This window comes from Rhinopithecus bieti, unplaced genomic scaffold, assembly GCF_001698545.2.
Source record: "Rhinopithecus bieti isolate Rb0 unplaced genomic scaffold, ASM169854v2 scaffold_29388, whole genome shotgun sequence".
NCBI lineage: Eukaryota > Metazoa > Chordata > Mammalia > Primates > Cercopithecidae > Rhinopithecus > Rhinopithecus bieti.
The window spans coordinates 209,065-229,531 of record NW_016813389.1 but is presented as its reverse complement, the minus strand read 5'-3'; the positions used below and the strand labels follow the sequence as shown (position 1 = coordinate 229,531).

The window sequence follows — 20,467 nt, the reverse complement described above, 5'->3', positions numbered from 1 at the left end:
ACACCTCACTCCCTAAGAGTCCCCTTGACTGGCCCGGGGCTTCTAAGCATCAGCCCCCTCCCACTGTGAAGGTGCAGCTAGATAAAATCCTGGCCACAGGACTGTAGGCCTCCTGGGCACTGCCGGCCCCCAGTGGCGTTCCAGCGGGTCCCACCAGCTCTGCATATATGCCGGAGGCCAGGAGGCTGGTGAAGGGTGGGGAGGTGAGAGTATGGAAGGCTCCCACAATCCCTCCCCAGGCAAGTCCTGGATACAAGCCAGGCCGGCCTCAGGCAAGGACCGCACACTCAGGCCTCTCTCGCCCCCGGCCTGGCTGCCTCTGACTTCATTTCCTGACTGCAGAGACCAGGAAGGGGGGCCACCAGCCCCGGCGGCTTCAAAGGGCTGCCTCAGCCCACTCCCCCAAGCTCCCCATGTGTTAGCAATAAGGCAGCCAGCACAAGCCTGGAGATGGTGTGCCTGTGTGTGCAACATGTGTGTGTGTAGTTGTGTGTTTGTGCCAACACATGCAAGCCCAAGTACATATTACCTATTGTGTGTGTGCACATGTATATCTGGGGAGGTGCCCAGCATGAACCACGTGTCAGTGTGAGCGTGTCTGCATCTCAATGTGGATGTGTGCACACTTTGTGGATGTGTGTCGCAATTGTGCAAGCCTACATTTGCACAGCCACGCACAAGCTTATACCACACACTTATACTGGGGTGCACATCTTACCTGCACACCGTGGTACAATGGGCTGTGTGTTTGATTTGTCTAAAGCTGTCTAGGAGGAGTTATGTGTATCTGCACGCAGGCGTGTGGGGTGCTAGGCCCATGAGTATGCTTGGTATGGGCACGTGTGTATGTAGGCTGCTGTGTCCCAGGAGAGGGGTTCAGGGATCTGGGAAGGAGATACCCCAGGATGGGGCCCTGGGAGACGGGAGGGGTTTTTGTCACCCATGCCCTACTTGCTCACGGGGGTCGTCTGTGTGGGCCTTGGGGACTCAAAGAGCTTGGGCATGAGCCTTGCCTAGGATCTCAGGTAGGGGGTTGAGTTTAGGGGACCTTGCTCCCCTGTCCTGGCGTCATCCTGCCCACCCCTCTCTGCCCCCCACGCCCCCCTGGCCCATGCAGCCACATAAAGCCCTCTTTATGCCAGGCGGGTGGCCGGGAGCTCCAGAGGGCGGCTGGGGGAGGAGAGGAGGAAGTTGCACACACGGCCAGGGAACATCTGGAACCGTTCGAGAGAGGCCCCGCCACCACCCGCCCTGCGCTTCGGGGTTGGACACTAGGTAGGATTGGCCTCCTCCCCCCACCCCTCCCTTCCTGCCGGCCGGCCCCCTCCTCAGGCCCCTCCTTCTCAGTCCCAGCTCCCGCTCACCCCTGCCACGTCAAAGGAGGCAGAAGGGGAGTTGGGAGCAGAGAGGGGATCACGGGCTGGCTGGTTTGGGGCTGGGGGGACACAGGCTGGGGTTGGGGGGTTCTTGGATCTCCAGGGGATGGGGCTGAAGCACCCACCGGATGGACAGACACTGCTGCCTGGATGGACCAGAGGACACCTCCACTCCGTCTACCCAGTGTTTAGACTATCTGTTCAGGACTCCCAAATTGTACAGTAGTCTGCACATTGGTTAGGCTGGGCTGGGTTAGACCCTCGGCGCCGCCGCCACTGGAGAGCTGGACCGACCCCTGCCTGCCATCCCAGAACCGGAGCCTGGAGCCAGGGCGTTGGGGCACAGGGTGGGCTGGGAGGAGGCACAGAGGGATGAGGGTGCCACCCTGCTGTGGGACTGGTGGGGGGTAGCGGTGATGGGGGAAGGGTGGCCGAGGAAGACTGAGAGGATGGGGGTGTCAATGGGGACTGGGGATGTGGGCAGCTGCCGGTCTGCCCAAAGAGCCTCCCTCACCCCAAAACCTGAGGGCTGGCGGCTGGGTAGAGAAGTACAGACCACTCTCCCACCAGCCTGGACCACCTCCACATCCCCAGTGGTCCTAGTGCAAAAATCCACTCACATTCAACATACATGCACCTTGATACTCACAGCCCCAGAACTCACATACATGAGCACCCCCATACTTTCAATCTCACACCCATGTCCCAAACAGAGACACACAAGTGCATGCACACACACCCATACACACCCTCACGACTGGAACACTGCCGCCATTCTCACATCCCAAAGACATACACAGATTCTCAAACACCCCATACTCACACCCTCCCTCCAGAGCCCCCTCCCCACACACACCTGCATTTACATCCCAAGTACAGGCACGTGCCCAGAGTCACTCCGTAGGTACACAGATTTCACCCCCAGATGCAAATGCAGACCACATATTCCAAACACACCTAGATGCTTATACCCCAGTCACACTCCTAAAAAACACCCACACACCAGACCCACAAGCCACATATACACACACAAACACACCCTGCCTCCCAGCACCCACAGCCCACAGCCCGCTCCCACCTCCCCACATGCGATTCTGAGAGCTGTTTTCGCACACAACTTAACTCAGATGTACACAGAATCTCCAGAAAGAGCTGCAAGCTCAGGCACAAGAACAGGGGACCCCCTCAGTGGCACGCGCCCCTCCCCCACAGTGTCGCCAGGTCTCAGGCCCTCAGCCCCAGGTCACATGGTCTCCCTGGCCCTGTGTAAGGAGCCTCAACATGGGAGACCCCAAACCCATGGGGACATCTAGGCAGCCTGCAGAGTGACCGGCAGGAAGCCGCCCCCTACCCGCACCCCACGCCACCGCACACTCCATCCCTTCCAGGGGCTCCCATGCTGGGGGAGGCCAGGGTTGGGGTAATGAGGTCCAGATGGCTTGGCGCCCCCGCCAGTGACGACAGAGGGCCCCTCCCAAGGTGGAGAGTTGGGGCCCCTGCCCAGGACAAACTTGGAGGAGACAGGGACCTGGGAGGGGGCTTGGAGGCCAAAATCATAGGCCCCACCCAGAGCCCCGCTCCCCCATTGAGGGTGCTGTAGCCTCCAACAGCCCCTCAGGAAGAAGAGGGTCCCTTCCCCCACTCCTTGGCCAGCTGGAGTTCATTACCACAAGCCCACCCCCAGCCCTCCCCATTCTCTCTGGTCACCTCTGGAATCCAGATGTGAAAGCCAAATAGACTCATTCTTAAAGGAGACCAGCAACAGGGGAAGGAGGTGGCAGGGGCTTCTGTGCACCCTAGTGGGCGGGGAGGGTTTTTTTGTGGCAACTCGGCAGGGCCCCCACACTCCTTGCCCCTCAGCCTGGGGGCACTCTGCGCATTTCCCTTGGACTGCAGGGGTCTAGGGGACTGGGGTGCAGGGGTTAACCGGGTGTCTGGCAGCTGGACTCGTGTGTGTCATGGGCCTGTGGGGGCCACAGAGGAGGCGGCACGCCCTGCAGCGGGAAAACAGGAAGGCCGCTGGGCCGCAGGGTCAGGGAGGGGCACCCAAGGCCCCTGCCCACCCTCCCCAGGGCACTTAGCCCCAGGCTCCTCAGTCCTGCTAAGCCATCTTCTTCTTCCAACCTGGGTGAGAGGGTGCCTCCCCCTGAACCCCCAGGGTCACCTGCCTTGGACCCTTGAATCCCAACTCCACCCGTGGATCCTTTTTTTGAGACAGAGTCTCGCTCTGTTGCCCAGGCTGGAGTGCAATGGTGCGATCTCGGTTCACTGTAAACTCCGCCTCCTGGGTTCAAGGCATTCTTGTGTCTCAGCCTCCCTAGTAGCTGGGATTACAGGCGCCTGCCAACATGCCAGGCTAATTTTTGTATTTTTAGTAGAGACGGGGTTTCACCATTTTGGCCAGGCTGGTCTCAGACTCCTGACCTTAGGTGATCCACCCGCCTCGGCCTCCCAAAGTGCTGGGATTACAGGTGTGAGCCACCATGCCCAGCCTGCCCACGGATCTTTGATGAGACATTTTAAAACCCTATTCCACCATCCAGCCCACTCCAAGCCCATAAGAGGGTCTGAGCCTGACTCTGGCCACCAGCCCAGCCCCTTGATGACTACTGGCTCTTGACTCACCTCATCATCCTTGTACCAGGACAGATTCTCAGCGGTCAGCACAAACCAGTACTCCTTGGAGCCCCCTTTCATGATGCCAATATTATTGATAGTCAGCCAGCCCTTGCGGATGACCTGAAGAGTGATGGGGCAGGAGGTCAGCAGACAGGGCCTGAGCCTCCCTGTGGGGGATGGGGTAGGCAAAGAGAGGCATTTGAAACCCCACCACTCCCCCAGCTCTCGGAGGCCTGGCAGTCAGCGAGGGTGGGGGCCAGACCTGCCTTGGTTTGAACCACAAGTGAACAGAGTGGAAGACAGGAAGGCAGAGATCAGCTCAGGATAAAGAGCCTTTGACAGGCAGACCTGGCCGAGTAAGGGACTGGAGGCCTGGGTAGGGGATGAGCTCCCTGTCACTAGGAGTATGCAAGCACAGTTAATGGGGGTGATTGGGCAAGCCAACTGTGAGTCTCATCTGTTCTGAGATGTGTTTCTGACTTTACACATGCTGCTGCTGCCTCTGCCTAGAAAGCACTTCTTCCTTTTAGCCTGGCAAATTCCCACTCAGCCTTCGGGTATCAGCTCAGAATTCACATTCTCAGGCAGGCCCTTCCTGGCCCCCAGTATAAATCAGGATTCCCATAATAATCTTTGATCACTCCCTGAAGTTGACTCTGAAACATGATTTCGATTTTTAATTAACTTCTCTGCATGCGTGCGTGTGATTATCTGTCGATGTAGCCTCCCCTGCTAAATGGTGAACTCTTGGTCACTAGTATATCCCAGCACCTTGCAGAAGGCCTGGCAGATAGTAAGTGATCAATACATATTTGTAGTATGAATAAATAAAAGCTATGATAGTATGGTTCTAAGGGTCTTTGACTCCAGGTCCCCAGGGGCAAGGGCTGAGCCACAAAGTGCCCAGAGTAACAAGCTAAGGTCCCTTTTCATGGCAGGAAGCAGCTGTCCCCAGGACTGTCCAGAGCCATGGCCACAGTCCAGGTCCTGTGGATTCTACTTTGGAGGTAGGGTCACTGGCCAGGTGCTGGCCATGGATCAGACCAAGAAGATGAGGGAGTTGCTTCTGCTCCCTCCTGGACCCTGACCTCTCCAGATTCTTCTCTGAGCATCGAGAGAAGACCCAAGGAGGCCTGGGGCTGGCGGCAAAGCCCTCTGGGGCCAGGCTTGCTTCTGGAGCCCTCCTTATGCCTCTCTGGCTTCCCTGAGAACCTGGCTGAGAACCCAAGCTGCACAGCCCAGCAGCAGTTGAGCTGAGGGGAGGCCACCAGCTGCCTCTCTCACCCCTTCCCGATCAGGCGAGGATTCCCAAAGGGTCTTGTCACCATCTCTGGAATTGAGTCCACTGTCCCAGGATGTGACCAGCAGATCTTGCCACCTGCTCCCCACCCTAACCTGTAGTCTTTGTCCTCCCCTTCGGCCACACCCAACCCTGAACTCCTCTCTGCTCGTCCTAAGCCCTCTCTGCAGCCCCACACCAGGGACTTCCTGCTCTCCCAATCCCTACCCTGCATGGAGCTCTCAGGGGCCTTAGCTGGGCCCTACCAGCAGGCCCAGGTCTCCACGTCCTGTCCAGGGGCCAGCACCGTGTAGGCAACAGCTAATGTTGGCCGAATTGAATTATCCTGATACCATGTTCATTCCTCCCTTCATTCTGTTGAGCACCTACTGTGTGCCAGGCATGGGGCTTGAGCTGAGGATTTAATGATAAACGGGACAGACTCAGCCCTCCCCTTGTGGGGCCTGGGAAGGAAATAGACATTAAGCCAATAATCACATAAACACCTAGAGTCTTACAAAGAAACTACGGCCTCTGGAACCTATGGAAAGAAAAGCTGAGGACCCTCGGGCTCATGTGTACAACTGAGCAAGCGCTTCGGACCAGGGATGTTTCCGCAGACATCTAAGGACAGAGAGCAGGAGGCCAGGTGAGCAGTGACTTCTTGACTTCTCTTGACTGCTCATTCGTCTCTTCATTCAAGTCCGGAGGCGATGGTTGTCAGCTTCTTAAAAAAGTGTCTCACTCACGTGCATCCATCCATCCAACAGATGTTTAAGGAGCACCTACTCCATGCCAGGCCCGGCCTTCTCACCCACCCAGCCCCACACGGTCTAGTTTTGCCTGAAGTAGGTGCTTGGCTGGTGCACACAGATGGACGGGTGGATGCGGCTGGGCCTGCCTCTGGCCTGAGGGCAGGTGTGAAATGCCAGGGGCTGGTGTGTACAAGCAGCTTCAGCCAAAGGGTGCCCTCCTACCCACTGCAGATTCCCACTGCCAATGGACCCTCCGCCCCCTCACTACACAAGCCGAGAGCCCCAGTCCTGGTACTCACCAGAATCTCATCCTGCAAAGAGGTAACCATAGCAACCACGAGAGGCATCGGGGAGAGAGGAGAGAGGGTTACTGAGGCAGAGTGGGAGGCTTGTGGCTGGCGGCTGACAGGTCCCTGGCCCCCTTGGGACTCTTCCCCTCAGGGGAGGAGCTCTCAGAGTCTGGCGTCCGTCCGGCACCCTCCATCCCTCAGGCTGGGCTGCTGGGGCCCACTCACCTGGTTCCCTGAAGTCTTCTTCTTGTTCATCTGGTTACTCCTCTGCTGAGCACTAACGGGAGGGAGAGGAGGAGTCTCAGAACTTCTCCTTTCAAGAGGCCCAGCTCTACTGCCCACTGCTTAGTGGGCACGGGACCCAGAGGGTTAACCTAGCAGACCTGGGCTCTACACACACTCACACACTCACACACACACACATACACACACGTTATTACCTTCTCTGCCCAGGGAGCACTCACTTTTTGCTCAGGGAGAACACTCACTTGGCAAAGCCTATGAAGTCCTCATGGTTGGTGTTCATGTAAGCCAGCTCGATATCGATGAGAAGCATGACCTTCAAGGATACGTAAGTTGGTGGGCAAGCGGGAAAGACAGCACAAAGTTTTAAAACGCAGCGCAAGCTGGGAGAAAAATACTTGCAGCACATAGAGAAGGTTAGTATCCATAATAAATACAGTCCCTGCCAGCAGTGAAAGACAAAAACTGAGCGTGGCGGCTCACACCTGTAATCCCAGCACTTTGGGAGGTAGAAGTGGGAGGACTGCTTGAGCCTAGGAGTTCAAGACCAGCCTGGGCAACATAGGGAGACCTGTCTCTACCAAAAAATACAAAAGTTAGCCAGGCGTAGTGGCATGTGCCTGTAGTCCCAGCTGCTTGGGAGGCTGAGGCGGGAGGATTGATTGAGCCCAGGAAGTTGAGGCTGCAGTGAGCCAAGATTGCACCACTGCACTCAAGCCTAGAAGACAGAGCAAAACCCTGAGAGAAAAGAAAAGAAAAAAGAAAAGAAAAGAAGAGAGGAGAGAAGAGGATGAAAGAAAGAAAGAAAATCACAAATCAAAATAGTCAAGAACATGATGAATAATTCACAGAAGAAATGCATACAACCACTAAGGATGTGTAAAAAATCCTTACCCTCATTAACAAAGAAATGTAAGTTAAAAATGAGGCTTTTAGCCAGGTGCGGTGGCTCACACCTGTAATCCCAGCACTTTGGGAGGCCGAGGCAGGCAGATCACCTGAGGTCGGGAGTTTGAGATAAGCCTGACCAACATGGAGAAATCCCGTCTCTACTAAAAATACAAAATTAGCTGGGCATGGTGGCACATGCCTATAATCCCAGCTACTTGGGAGGCTGAGGCAGGGGAATCACTTGAACCCAGGAGGCGGAGGTTGCAGTGAGCTGAGATGATGCCACTGCACTCCAGCCTGGGCAACAAGAGCGAACTTCATCTCAAACAAACAAACAAACAAAAAGAGGTTTTTTAAATGATCAGCATGGCACAAGTGTTGGGAAATGAGCTCTCTCATATATTGTTGATGGAAGTGTAAATCAGTATCACCTTCTTGTAGGGCAATTTGGCAATATTTAACAAACATAAAAATGCACAGGGCTGGGTGTGGTGGCTCATGCCCATAATCCCAGCACTTTGGGAGACTGAGGCAGGAGGATCACTTGAACCTAGGAATTCAAGACCAACCTGGGAAACATTGAGAAACCCTGTCTCTACAAAAAATAGAAAAATTAACCAGGTGTAGTGGTGCACACCTGTGGTCCCAGCTACTTGGGAAGCTGAGATGGGAGGATCATTTAAGCCCAGGGATGCAGAGGTTGCAGTGAGCCATAATGGCACCACTGCACTCCAGCCTGGGTGTCAGAGCAAGACCCTATTTCAAAAAAAACCAAACAATGCACATATTCACTTCCAGAATTATATCTCACAGATACACTCATCAAGTAAGCAAAGATACAGGAGCCAGAGTATTCAAAGTAGTACAGTTTGTAATAGAGAAAAATTGGGAGCAAGCCAGTGGCTATCTAAGGGTGAAATAGATAATGATACTCTCTAGACAAGAACGCACCCTGCAGCTGTTCAAAAGAACAAGGACCGGCCAGGTGCGGTGGCTCACGCCTGTAATGCCCAGCACCTTTTGCGAGGCCAGGCAGGCAGATTCTCTTTTTTTTTTTTTTTTTTTATTTTGAACGGCGTCTGCTCTGTCGCCCGGGCTTGGAGTGCCAGTGGCGGATCTCAGCTCACTGCAAGCTCGCCTCCGGTTATGCCATTCTCCCTGCTCAGCCTCGGGAGTAGCTGAGGACTACAGGCGCCCGCCACCTCGCCCGGCTAGGTTTTTGTTTTTTTTAGTAGGACGAGTTCACCGTGTTAGCCAGGATGTCTCGATCTATGACCTCGTGATCCGCCCATCTCGGCTTCCCAAAGGCTGGGATTACAGGCTTGAGCCACCTGCGCGCCGGCCAAGGAGATCTCTTGAGATCACAGTTCAAGACCAGCCTGGCCAACATGGTGAAACCCTGCTCTACAAAATACAAAAATTATCCGGGTTGGTGGCGTGCACTGTGGTCCTGTTAATTGGGAGGCGGAGCAGGAGAATGGCTTACCTGGGAGGTGGAGTTGCAGTGAGCCAAATCAAAGCCAACTGCACTCCAGCCTGGCAGTGAGCGAGACTCATCTCAAAAAAAAAAGAAAAAAAAAAAAAAAAAAAAAGACAGAACAAGGATAATGTCCAGGTTCCGGCCTGAAAAGACCCTTGCAAACGATTAAGTGTGAACAGATTTGGAATTGAGTAGTGATAAGAGTGACTTTCCAGATGGCACAAAGAATGTCAGGTTCAGACCCAAGCCCCACTGCTTCCTATGAGCTTGGAGTCTGTCCTCAGCCTCAGATTCCACAAATGTAGAGTTTCTGCCTCTTAGAACTGGTGAAGACACAGAAGATGAGATACTCAACAGATGTTAGATATTACGATTATCTTCAGAGGAAAAAGGCAAGGCACACAGCAGGATTGTGGTTTAGGATAAAGATGGAATCTGGATTGTGTGTGTTTGTGTGTGAGTGTACCTGTGTAAGAAAATGCCTGCAAGGTGACACACTAAACTGTTTTGCTTTTTGGGGTATTAGTGAGGCAGAGTCTCGCTGTGTTGCCCATGCTGGAATGCAGTGGCATGATCACAGCTCACTGTAGCCTCTGCTTCCCAGGCTCAAGCGATCCTCCCACCTCAGCCCCCCACGTGTAGTAGCTAGGAATTCAGGTGCATGCTGCCTCACCTAGCTAGTTTTTAAATTTGTTTGTAGAGACGGGGTCTTGCCATGTTGCCCTGGCTGATCTCAAACTCCTGGGTTCATATAATCCTCCCACCTAGGCCTCCCAAAGTGCTGGGATTACAGGTATAAGCCACTGTGTGGAGTCCCAAACTGTTACTAATGGTTATTTTTCAGGAGGAACTGGGGGTGGGGAAGAGTGAATGGAGGGCTATCTCCTTGTAATTTAACCACTTCAATACTGACTGAATCTTTTATTGAGTATTTATGATGTTTGTAATTAAAAAGCAATCAATAAGGATTTAAAAATATGACATCAACGACAAAAACATGAATGAATGGAGATGGCACCATCATGGAGAGATGTGTGAAAACAGGAAATGGGAAATGGGAGCCAGAGGGGCCTACAACAGACAGGTAGGGGCATGGCAGACATGGATCAGGAAGGAGGACTCATCTCTGAGCTCCGTGAGGGCCGCGATGGGCCCTGTTCACCTCTGCTCCATGCAGCTCAGAGGTAGCATTCAGTGGCTATGTTTGTGATTGAAGGAAGAAATGAGTGAATATTTGATGAACGATGACAAAAAAGGTGGGGGTCGCTATGAGGCGTATAATGTGACCCAGAGAACCAGCAAATAGACAAAGAGAGGCCCAAAGAGAGGACCACAAGGATAGACTGCCAGAAAGTGAAGAAAGCCAGACTAGCCTGGGCACTGTGGCTCATGCCTGTAATCCCAGCACTTCAGGACGCTGAGGCAGATCGCTTGAGCCCAGAAGTCTGAGACCATCCTGGGCACCATAGTGAGACCCCCGTCTCTACAAAAGATTTTAGAATTAGCCAGGCATAGCGGCATGCACCTGTAGCCCCAGCTACTCAGAAGGCTAAAGTCGGAGGATCGCTTGAGCCCGGGAGGTTGAGGCTACAATGGACCATGATCATGCCACTGCACTCCAGCCTAGCAGGGGTGACAGAGCAGTACTTTGTCTCCAAAAAAATAAGCATAGAATTACCCTACGGCCCAGCACTTCCACTTTTAGGTATATATCCAAAAGGGTTGAAAGTGGGGACTGAGACAGGGATTTGTACACTCATCTTCATGGCAGCATGATGCACAATGGCCAAAAGGTAGAAACAACCCACATGGATAAACCACGTGTGGTCCATCCATACAATGTAATATTATTCAAGTCTTAAAAAGGAAGCAGCTTTTGACACATGCTACAATATTGATGACCCTGGAAGACATTATGCTAAGTGACAGATACTGTATGACTCCACTTACATGAAGTCCCTAGAAAAGTCAAATTCACAGATACAGGTCAGGCACGGTGGCTCACACCTGTAATCCCAGTACTTTGGGAGGCTGAGGCGGGTGGATCACTTGAGATCAGGAGCTTGAGACCAGCCTGGCCAACATGGTGAAACCCCATCTCTACCAAAAATATAAAAAATAAGCCGGGTATGGTGACACATGCCTGTAATCCCAGCTACTTGGGAAGCTGAGGCAGGAGAATCGCTTGAACTCAGGAAGCCGAGGTTGCAGTGAACCGATTTCATGCCACTGTACTCCAGCCTGGGCAACAGCGAGGCTCCATCTCAAAACAAAAAAACAAAAAAACAAATTCATAGAGACAGAAAGTTGAATGGTGGCTGCCAGCTGCCAGGAGCTGGGGGAGCAGGGAATGGGATGTTAGTGTTTCATGGGACAGTTTCCATTTTGCAAGATGAAAAGAGCTCTGTAGGCCGGGCATGGTGGCTCATGTCTATAATCCCAGCACTTTGGGAGGTCAAAGTGGGCAGATCATTTGAGGTCAGGAGTTTGAAACCAGGCTGGCCAACATGGTGAAACCCCGTCTGTACTAAAAATACAAAAATTTCCCGGGCATGGTGGCACACGCCACCTCTCAGTAGCCTCCCAGCTACTCGGGAGGCTGAGGCAATAGAATCGCTTGAACCCAGGAAGCGGAGGTTGCAGTGAGCTGAGATCACACCACTGCACTCCAGCCTGGGCGATAGAGCAAGACTCTTCTCAAAAAAAAGAGTTCTGTGGATGGATGATGCTGTGCAACAATGCAATGTACTTAGTGCCACTGAACTGTGCACTGAAACACGGCTAAAGTGGTATTTTAACGTGTATTTTACTACAATAAAAAAGAGAGAGAAGCAGAGAGTCAATATGAGAGGGAGGAAGACTGAGACCGAAGAGACAAAACGAGAAGGAAGCGACCCCAGGGCCAGGAGTGGAAGGCGCAGGCGGCCAGGAGGGGAAGGAACACGCGGCCAGGCCAGGTGCCGCGGGGCTCACCTGCTCCTTGGTGCGGCCCTCGCGCTCCCGGATGTGGGTGGTCACGATGCGCTCCATCTCCTCCCGCAGCCGCGGGTACTGCTGGAGCTGGGGAAGGGCAGGAGGGCAGAAAGCCACGTACACAGGGGGCATGGGTAGGGAGCACCCACACCCCACGAGTCCAGGGATCCGCGGTGCAGGGTGGGAGGCACACACAGAACGCCCACGACGCGGGGAAGAGAGACCTGGGGTCCCAGGACGCTGATGGCACCAAGCCACGGCCACCCCTTTCCCCCAAGTGTGGGTTCCAAATGGCGATTCAAGGGTCTTCCTGGTTCCAGGCCCTCTTCACTTGCCTACCTGGGCAACTTCAGGGCAAAGGGGTGGTTCCCGTGGGAGAAAGGCCATGGGAATGAGCCTGCCCCACTGACTGGTTAGGTCAAGACCTTGGGACCGTTAGCTCCCAGTGTTCCCTCATCCTCAGGGCTACCCCGTGCCTTCCTAAAGGCGTGGAGGGACAGCTAGATGGGGAATCGGGCAGGGGACAGCCTCCGGATTCCTATCCAGGAGGAATCGGGGGAGGACAGGGACCAAGGTGCCAGTTGGCCTCCTGAGTCAGGCTGGGGACAGGCAATGCTCCTTGTCAGAGCTAGGGAGGGGGTTCAGGGGGAACTAGCAGTCACACCAGAGGACATGCAGGAAACACAGGCAAAAGCATGCAAGGGCTGAGGGACATGCGAGGTGGGGGCCAGCAGCATGAGCAGTACCCCGCGGGGCCTGGCTGGGCCCTGGCCCTGGTGGTGGAATCCATTCAGCTGTCTGCCTTGCATGCCCCTGCCTGGCACCACCATCTGTCCGGCTCTGGCCAGCCACACTGTCTCCACCCCACTCCCTTGGGGTAGGAGCTCAGCAGCACCCCTTTCCCCCCAGTTCTTATGAAGGGAGGCTGAAGGGGAAGTTGCTCCATGCCCATCCCCCTCTGCCTGTGAATAGTGCCCTCAGCTCAGTCGGGCTCTGGACACAGCCCAGGTGATTCACTTGACTACAAGGTTCTGCCGGACTTCAGCTCCTCCAGAAAGCCTGCCCCGACTGCCTGAGAGCTGAGTTAGGGGCCTCTCTCCACTCTTCTCCCACTCCACCTCCTCCAAACAACTGGGTTGCAACTGCCCCTGAAGCAGGGCTGGGGCAGGGCCAGGCCCATGGCCAGTGCTGGAAGAGGGCGTGTTGGAGAATGAGGGAATGAATGAAGGATGGATGCCAGGGTGAGTGGCACAGGGTCCTCAGCCCTCTGGCCCATGATCAGATCTTCCCAGGGAGGAGACTCAGTGCATTTCTGTTGGTGGGAGCCCACCCCCAGGGGCTCCGGTCCTGTGGGTCCATCCTCCCCACGTGGTGGCCACCTGGGGCCCAGGCAGCGTGATGGGGCAAAGCTGGGAGCGCTCCTCGTCCTTCTTCCCGTGGCTGGGTCAGGCCCTTCAGGTGGGTCCCCCAGTGGAGGAAGAGGCCCAGGGATTGGTGTGCCTGAGTCACAGGTGGTGATTCTGAGGGCAGCATGGGGGCCAAGGAGTTTTGAGGAGGGGCATCGGGAGAGGCAGGAGGATGGGGAGAAAGCGGTGCCCTGGATATCAGTCCAGGGTGCCAACACGAGGGATGCCCACATCACACCCATCATCCTGTGGCTGTGCCAAGGGTGTGGCTGATGTGGCTAAGCTCAGGAGGCCTGAGGGAGGGGCAGCCTGAGACCAGGGGCTTAAGAACAGTGACTAGAGGGGCCCTGCGGACCCCACTGCTCCTGAGGCTCAAGGAAGAGCTCCTGCTCTTTGCAGTCTCCAAGTCTGGGCAGACATTTAGGACTGGGTCACCACCAGCAGGCCTCCTCTGAGGTGGTCCCAAGTGCTCCCTCCCAGGGTAGAGTTTGGAGGAGTGGGGAGAAGGAGGGAGGAGGAGGGAGCAATTTGCCAAAGAGCATGACCAATTCTCCCACTAACCGCCTGGATGTCACATGTCTCAAGTTTTCCACGTGTCACCCATGGCAGGGCAGCCTCCACCCCTTTGAGAAGTTCTGTTCCCTTTGAGCAACTTTTTCCATTCTGGCGGCCTCTGAACATTTCCAGGACGTTTCGCCAGCTTTTCAAAAGGAACTTTCCCCTCTCAGCCGTTGGCTGAGGGGACGGTCAGCCTGGAGCCCCCTGGGTTAGCGGTCAGGGACACAGCCCCTGGAGCCATTCAGCCCTGGGTTCAAAGCCAGCCACTGTCTGCTGACTCTCCTTAGAAAAGTGACCAGACCGCTCTGGGCCTCAGTTTCTCCATGTGGAAAACGGGGTAGTAATGATACCTTCCCTCCTAGGGTTGTTGAGAGAACTGAGCAGCACACCCCTTGCCCAACATTAAACTCTTGATTTCACTCAGAGATGGCAAGTCTAATCCCAGCAGGGCTAGGAGTAATGAGAGTTCACTTATTCATACTCTTTAAACCTCTGGCAGGAGTGACTTGCTAAACTTAGAAAACTCGAGGGGAGGAAGAAATACACATACAAAGATGGGTGAGTTTTGACTATAAGGAAAAAAATAATTATGATCCACTAAACCAGTCAAAAGGCAAAAGTGGTGGGGCACGGTGACTTACACCTGTAATCCCAGTACATTGGGAGGCTGAGGCGGGTGAATCACCTGAGGTTGGGAGTTTGAGACCAGCCTGACCAATATGGAGAAACCCCATCTCTACTAAAAATACAAAAGTAGCCGGGCGTGGTGGTGTGTGCCTCTAATCCCAGCTACTTGGGAGGCTGAGGCAGGAGAATCGCTTAAACCCAGGAGGTATAAGTTGCAGTGAGCCGAGATGTGCCATTGCACTCTAGCCTGGGCAACAAGAGCGAAACTCTGTCTCCAACAACAACAACAACAAAATGGCAAAAGTATCAGTTTCCTCCTTGTAGACCAAAGCTTTCCTTTTCAAATATTTGTTGATCAGTTTTTTCTGCTCACAAAAATCACACAGATGGCAGGGCACGGTGGCTCATGCCTATAATCCCAGCACTTGGGAGGCTGAGGCAGGTGGATCACTTGAGGTCAGGAGTTCGAGACCAGCCTGGCTAACATGGTGAAATCCCATCTCTACTAAAATTACAAAAATTAGCTGGGCATGATGACACATGCCTTTAATCACAGCTACTCAAGAGGCTGAGGCACAAGAATCGTTTGAACCCAAGAGGCAGAGGTTGCAGTGAGTCGAGATCATGCCACTGCACTCCAGCCTGGGCGACAGAGAAAGACTCTGTCTCAAGAAAAAAAAAAAAGACAAAGAAAAAAAATCACACAGACTCACTGTAAAAGATTAGAGCAGGACGCCGGGCGCGGTGGCTCACGCCTGTAATCCCAGCACTTTGGGAGGCCGAGACGGGCGGATCACGAGGTCAGGAGATCGAGATCATCCTGGCTAACACGGTGAAACCCCATCTCTACTAAAAATACAAAAAATTAGCCAGGTGTGGTGGCGGGTGCCTGTAGTCCCACCTACTCGGGAGGCTGAGGCAGGAGAATGGAGTGAACCCAGGAGGCGGAGCTTGCAGTGAGCCAAGATCGCGCCACTGCACTCCAGCCTGGGTGACAGAGCGAGACTCCGTCTCAAAAAAAAAAAAAAAAAAAAAAAGATTAGAGCATGACTGAAATGTATGAAGTGGGCTGAGCGTGGTGGCTCATGCCTGTAATCCCAGCACTCTGGGAGGCCGAAGCAGGTGGATCACCTGAGGTCAGGAGTTCCAGACTAGTGTGGCCAACATGGTAAAACCCCGTCTCTACTAAAAATACAAAAAACTAGCTGGGTGTGGTGGCGGGCACCTGTAATCCCAGTTACACAGAGGCTGAGGCAGGAAAATTGCTTGAACCTGGATGGCAGAGGTTGCAGTGAGCCGAGATCACGCCATTGCACTCCAGCCTAGGCAACAAGAGCAAAACTCCATCTCGAACAAAACAAAACAAAACAAAAAAAACCTTCATGTTTCTTAGTGCCTACTGCATGCCAGTAATAAAATCTGTGAAGTGAAAATCAAAAGATTCCTATGGTGAATACGCTTTTGGGATTTTATCATTCACATACATTATTTTTTCTCCAAAATACCATATATTCTTTTCTGAAACCTGCTTTTCTTTTTCCCCCAAGGAGGGACAAGCAAATCCCATCTTTTTTTAATGTTTAATTTTAATTTTTTTTGAGGCGGAGTCTCGATCTGTCACCCAGGCTGGAGTGCAATGTCTCAATCTCGGCTAACTGCAACCTCTGCCTCCTGGGTTCAAGCAATTCTCTGCCTCAGCCTCCCGAGTAGCTGGGATTATAGGCACCCGCCACCACACCCAGCTAACTTTTGTATTTTTAGTAGAGACAGGGTTTCACCATGTTGGCCAGGCTGGTCTTGAACTCCTTACCTTGTGATCCACCCACCTCAGGTTCTCAAAGTGCTGGGATTACGGGCATGAGCCACCACGCCCGGCCCCCTGCCCTGTCTTTTTTTTTTCCTTTGAGATGGAATCTTACTCTGTCACCCAGGCTGGAGTGCAGTGGCATGATCTTGGCTCACTGCAACCTCCGCCTTCCAGGTTCAAGTGATTCTCCTGCCTCAGCCTCCCGAGTGGCTGAGATTACAGGTGCCCACCATCACACCCGGCTAATTTTTCTATTTTTAGTAGCGACAGGTTTCACTGTGTTGGCCAGGCTGGTCTCAAACTCCTGATCTCAGGTGATTCACCTGCCTCGGCCTCCCAAAGTGCTGGGATTACAGGCGTGAGCCACTGCACATGGCCAAGCTTTTTTTTTTTTTTTTTTTTTTTTTAAAGACAGGGTTTTGCTCTGTCTTCCAGGCTGGAGTGCAGGGGTGTGATCACAATCATGGCTCACTGCAGCCTCGACCTCCCAGGCTCAAGCAATCCTCCCACCTCAGCCAGCCAAGTAGCTGGGACTACCGGCGTGTGCTACCATGCCCAGCTAATTTTTTTTAATTTTTGTAGAAACAGGGTCTTACTATGTTGCCTAGGCTGGCCTCTAACTTCTTTTTTATTTATTTAAAGACAGGGTCTCTAAAATAACCCAGGAGTGCAGTAGTGCAACTGAACTCCTTGGTTCAAGCCATCCTCCTGCCTCAGCCTCCCAAGTAGCAAGGACTGCAGGTACACACTGCCACACCTGGCTAATTCTTAAAAAAATTTGTAGAGACAGGGTTTTGCTGTGTTGCCAAGGCCGATATTAAACTTCTGGCCTCAAGCAATCCTCTTGCTTCAACTTCCCAAAGTTCTGGGATTACAGGTGTGAGCCGTGGTGCCTGGCCTATATAAACATTTTAATGGGTGTGTAATATTCTATTGAAAAGATTTATCACAGTTTACTTAACCATTTTCCTATTGGTGAATATTTAGATAGTCTCCAGTTTTTATTTTTCTTTTTTTCTTTCTTTTTTTTGAGATGGAGTCTTGCTGTGTTGCCCAGGCTGGAGTGCAGTGGTGTGATCTTGGCTCACTACAACCTCCACCTCCCTGGTTTAAGCGATTCTCCTGCCTCAGCCTTCCAAGTAGCTGGGACTACAGGTACGTGCCACCATGCCGGGCTAATTTTTGTATTTTTAGTAGAGACAGGGTTTCACCATATTGGTCAGGCTGGTCTTGAACTCCTGACCTTGTGATCCACCCACCTCAGCCTTCCAAAGTACTGGGATTACAGGCGTGAGCCACCGCACCTGGCCAGATAGTCTCCAGTTTTTCAATATTCTAAATAGCCTGACAATGAATATCTCTGTGGATAGATTTTTGCTTTTCTTTCTCTGCGATTGTTTCCTTAGGATAGATTCCTAGAAGACTGATTACTAGATATAAACATTTAAAAACCATGAAACACTTTGACTCTCATTCCAAAAGGAAAGCAGTAATTATGGTAAAATTTGGAAACAACCCAAATGTCCATCAAGAAGGGACTGATGCCAGATGGTGGCTCATGCCTATAATCCCAGCATTTTGGGAGGCTGAAGCAGGAGGACTGTTTGAGGCCTTGAGTTCAAGAGCAGCCTGGGCAACATAGTAAGATCCTGTCTTAACAAAAAAATTATTAGGCTGGGCAGGATGGCTCATACCTGTAATCCCAGCATATTGGGAGGCTAAGGTGGGTGGATCACTTGAGGTCAGGAGTTCAAGACCAGCCTGGCCAACATGATGAAACCCCATCTCTACTAAAAATATGAAAAATTAGCTGGGCATGGTGGGAGGCGCCTGTAATCCCAGCTACTCGGGAGGCTGAGGCAGGAGAATCGCTTGAACCTGAGAGATGGAGGTTGCAGTGAGCCAAGATCGCACCACTGCACTCCAGCCTGGGCGACAAGCATGAAACTCTGTCCCCCCCCCCCAAAAAAAAACAAAAAATAAACAATAAAAACAAAACAAAACAAAAAAACAATCAAACAAAAAAATTAGCTGGGTGTGGTGCTACGTGCTTGTAGTCCCAGCTACTTGGGAGGCTGAGGCGGGAGGATCACTTGAGCCCAGTTTAAGGCTGCAGTGAGCTATGATGGTGCCACTGCATTCCACGCTGGGAGATACAGCAAAACCCTGTCTCTAAAAAAGAAAGAAAAAACAACGGGATAAGTACTACAAATACATCTATAAGGATGTTCACTGTAGCATCGTTTGTGAAGGCAAAAAAAAAAAAAAAAAAGCAAAAAATTTAAACTTAAATGTCCGTCAAGAGGACATTGAACATATAAATCATGCCACATTTCTACAGTGGAATACAACTCAGTAGTTAAAGAGCATGAGACCGGCCAGGCATGGTGGATCACACCTGTAATCCCAGCACTTTGGGAGGCTGAGGTGGGCAGATCACCTGAGGTCAGGAGTTTGAGACCAGCCTGGCCAACATGGTGAAACTCTGTCTCTACTAAAAATACAAAAATTAGCCAGGCGTGGTGGTGCTCACCTGTAGTCCCAGCCACTTGGGAGGCTGAGGTGGAAGTACCACTTGAACCCAGGAGGTGGAGGTTACAGTGAGCCAAGATCATGCCACTGCACTCCAGCCTAGGCAACAGAGTAAGACTTGTCTCAAAAAAAAAAAAAAAAAAAAAAAAAAAAGGCATTGAGACCCAATCTTTATGTCAATCTTTATGTAGCAACACACAAGGATTACACAACACACTGCTCAGTGAAAAAGAATGCGCGGTGGCTCATGTTTGTAATCCTAGCACTTTGGGAGGCCAATGCAGGCGGATCACCTCAGGTCAGGGGTTCGAGACCAGCCTGGCCAATGTGGTGAGACCCCATCTCTACTAAAAATACAAAAATCAGCCAGGGGTGGTGGTGCATGCTTGTAATCCCAGCCACTCGGGAGGCTGAGGCAGGACAATGCTTGAACCCAGGAGGCAGAGGTTGCAGTGAGCCGAGACGGTGCCACTGCACTCCAGCCTGGGTGACAGAGCAAGATTCCATCTCGGAAAACAAAAAAAAAAAAAAAAAAGGAATGGAGATGATTGATGCTTATTTGAAACTCAATGCTAAGGCGGATGTGCCTCCACCCACCAGCATAGGAAAGTCCTTCAGATACAGGTGAGGCTGGGCTCACCCCTGGCGCCTCTGATTTAGCCTGCTGGAGAAGCTCCTGCAGGCAACTGATTCTCTTGCACTCCTCTGGGAAGAACTGCTTTAGACAACCTGGCTAAAAATTCTCAAAATGCCCAAAAGCAGACAAATAGGAAAAGGCATCTAAAAAGTCACAGACAACTCAAAAGAGGCCGCCCCTGTCTAGCATGCACAGATTACTCACTGTAAAGTGAGTAATCCAATATGCTTTTAGGCAAATTGGTTTTGAGGAACTAGGACAGCTCCCCCTGCCCAGGAGTCCCTGACCTCACACCCTTTCCTCTGACCTTCCTAAATCTGAATCACACTCTGCTTCTCTTTTCTGAGACTCTGTTTTGCCATCTGCAAAATGGGAATAACAACACTACCCACGTCTCAGGGTGGTTGAGAGGACTGAGTCAGATAGTAAGGGCAAGCACTTAGCCTGTGCTTGGCACATAGTAGGTGCTCTTTAAACAGCTGCCATCTCCTTAACATATCTTCATCACTGGCATAGGTACCACCAAGGAGGCTTGGGTTGGAGTCAAGTCTTCTGGCAGGGATGGGGGCCTGGAGGAGTCATGAGTGCAAGTACCCAGGGTTAGAAACTGGCAGGAAACACTAGGGCTGGGTCCCTGTGAGTAGCCGTGAGGCCTGCTCAGGAGATCGTTCTGCCCACGGGAGGCCATGGCCACAAGGAATGGACGGCCAGGTCCAGCCCCGCCCAGGCGGCCGTCATACCTTTTCGCTACACTTTCTGATGGTGGCTGTGAGCTCACTGACTACCATATCCACACACTTGATACTGGGCTCTTTGAGCTTCTGCACCTGCTTTTTCACTGTGGCTTCAAAAGCGAGGTCAGGTGTGAAGAGGCCCGTCCTGCACCCGGGGAGGAGGTGGGGACAGGAGGAGGAGCAGCCGTGGGTGGGGAGGAGAAGTGGGTGAAAGCCAAGCAGAGACAGGAATCCAGGGGTGGAGAGGATGGCACGGGCAT

General features: G+C 52.5%; 1 protein-coding gene across 16 annotated transcripts in view; it reads right to left on the bottom strand.

Annotated features, from left to right (window-relative positions):
- Positions 1-20,467, bottom strand: part of DNM1 (dynamin 1) — a 52,851-nt gene that overhangs the window by 8,976 nt on the left and 23,408 nt on the right. For 11 of the 16 annotated variants that reach the window (XR_001880700.1, XR_001880701.1, XR_001880699.1 and 8 more), the window contains exons 11-15: positions 11,907-11,993; positions 6,808-6,878; positions 6,545-6,596; positions 6,329-6,340; positions 4,002-4,115 (exon numbers count right to left, since the gene is read on the bottom strand). Coding sequence is in view for 13 of the 16 variants with exons in the window: in XM_017848260.1 (XP_017703749.1) it covers positions 4,002-4,115; positions 6,329-6,340; positions 6,545-6,596; positions 6,808-6,878; positions 11,907-11,993 (336 nt within the window). In the remaining 3 variants the exon portion in view is untranslated. Of the gene's footprint in view, positions 1-4,001; positions 4,116-6,328; positions 6,341-6,544; positions 6,597-6,807; positions 6,879-11,906; positions 11,994-20,213; positions 20,353-20,467 lie in introns of all 16 variants that reach the window. The other 5 variants (XM_017848267.1, XM_017848269.1, XM_017848261.1 and 2 more) reach the window with 3 other exon arrangements.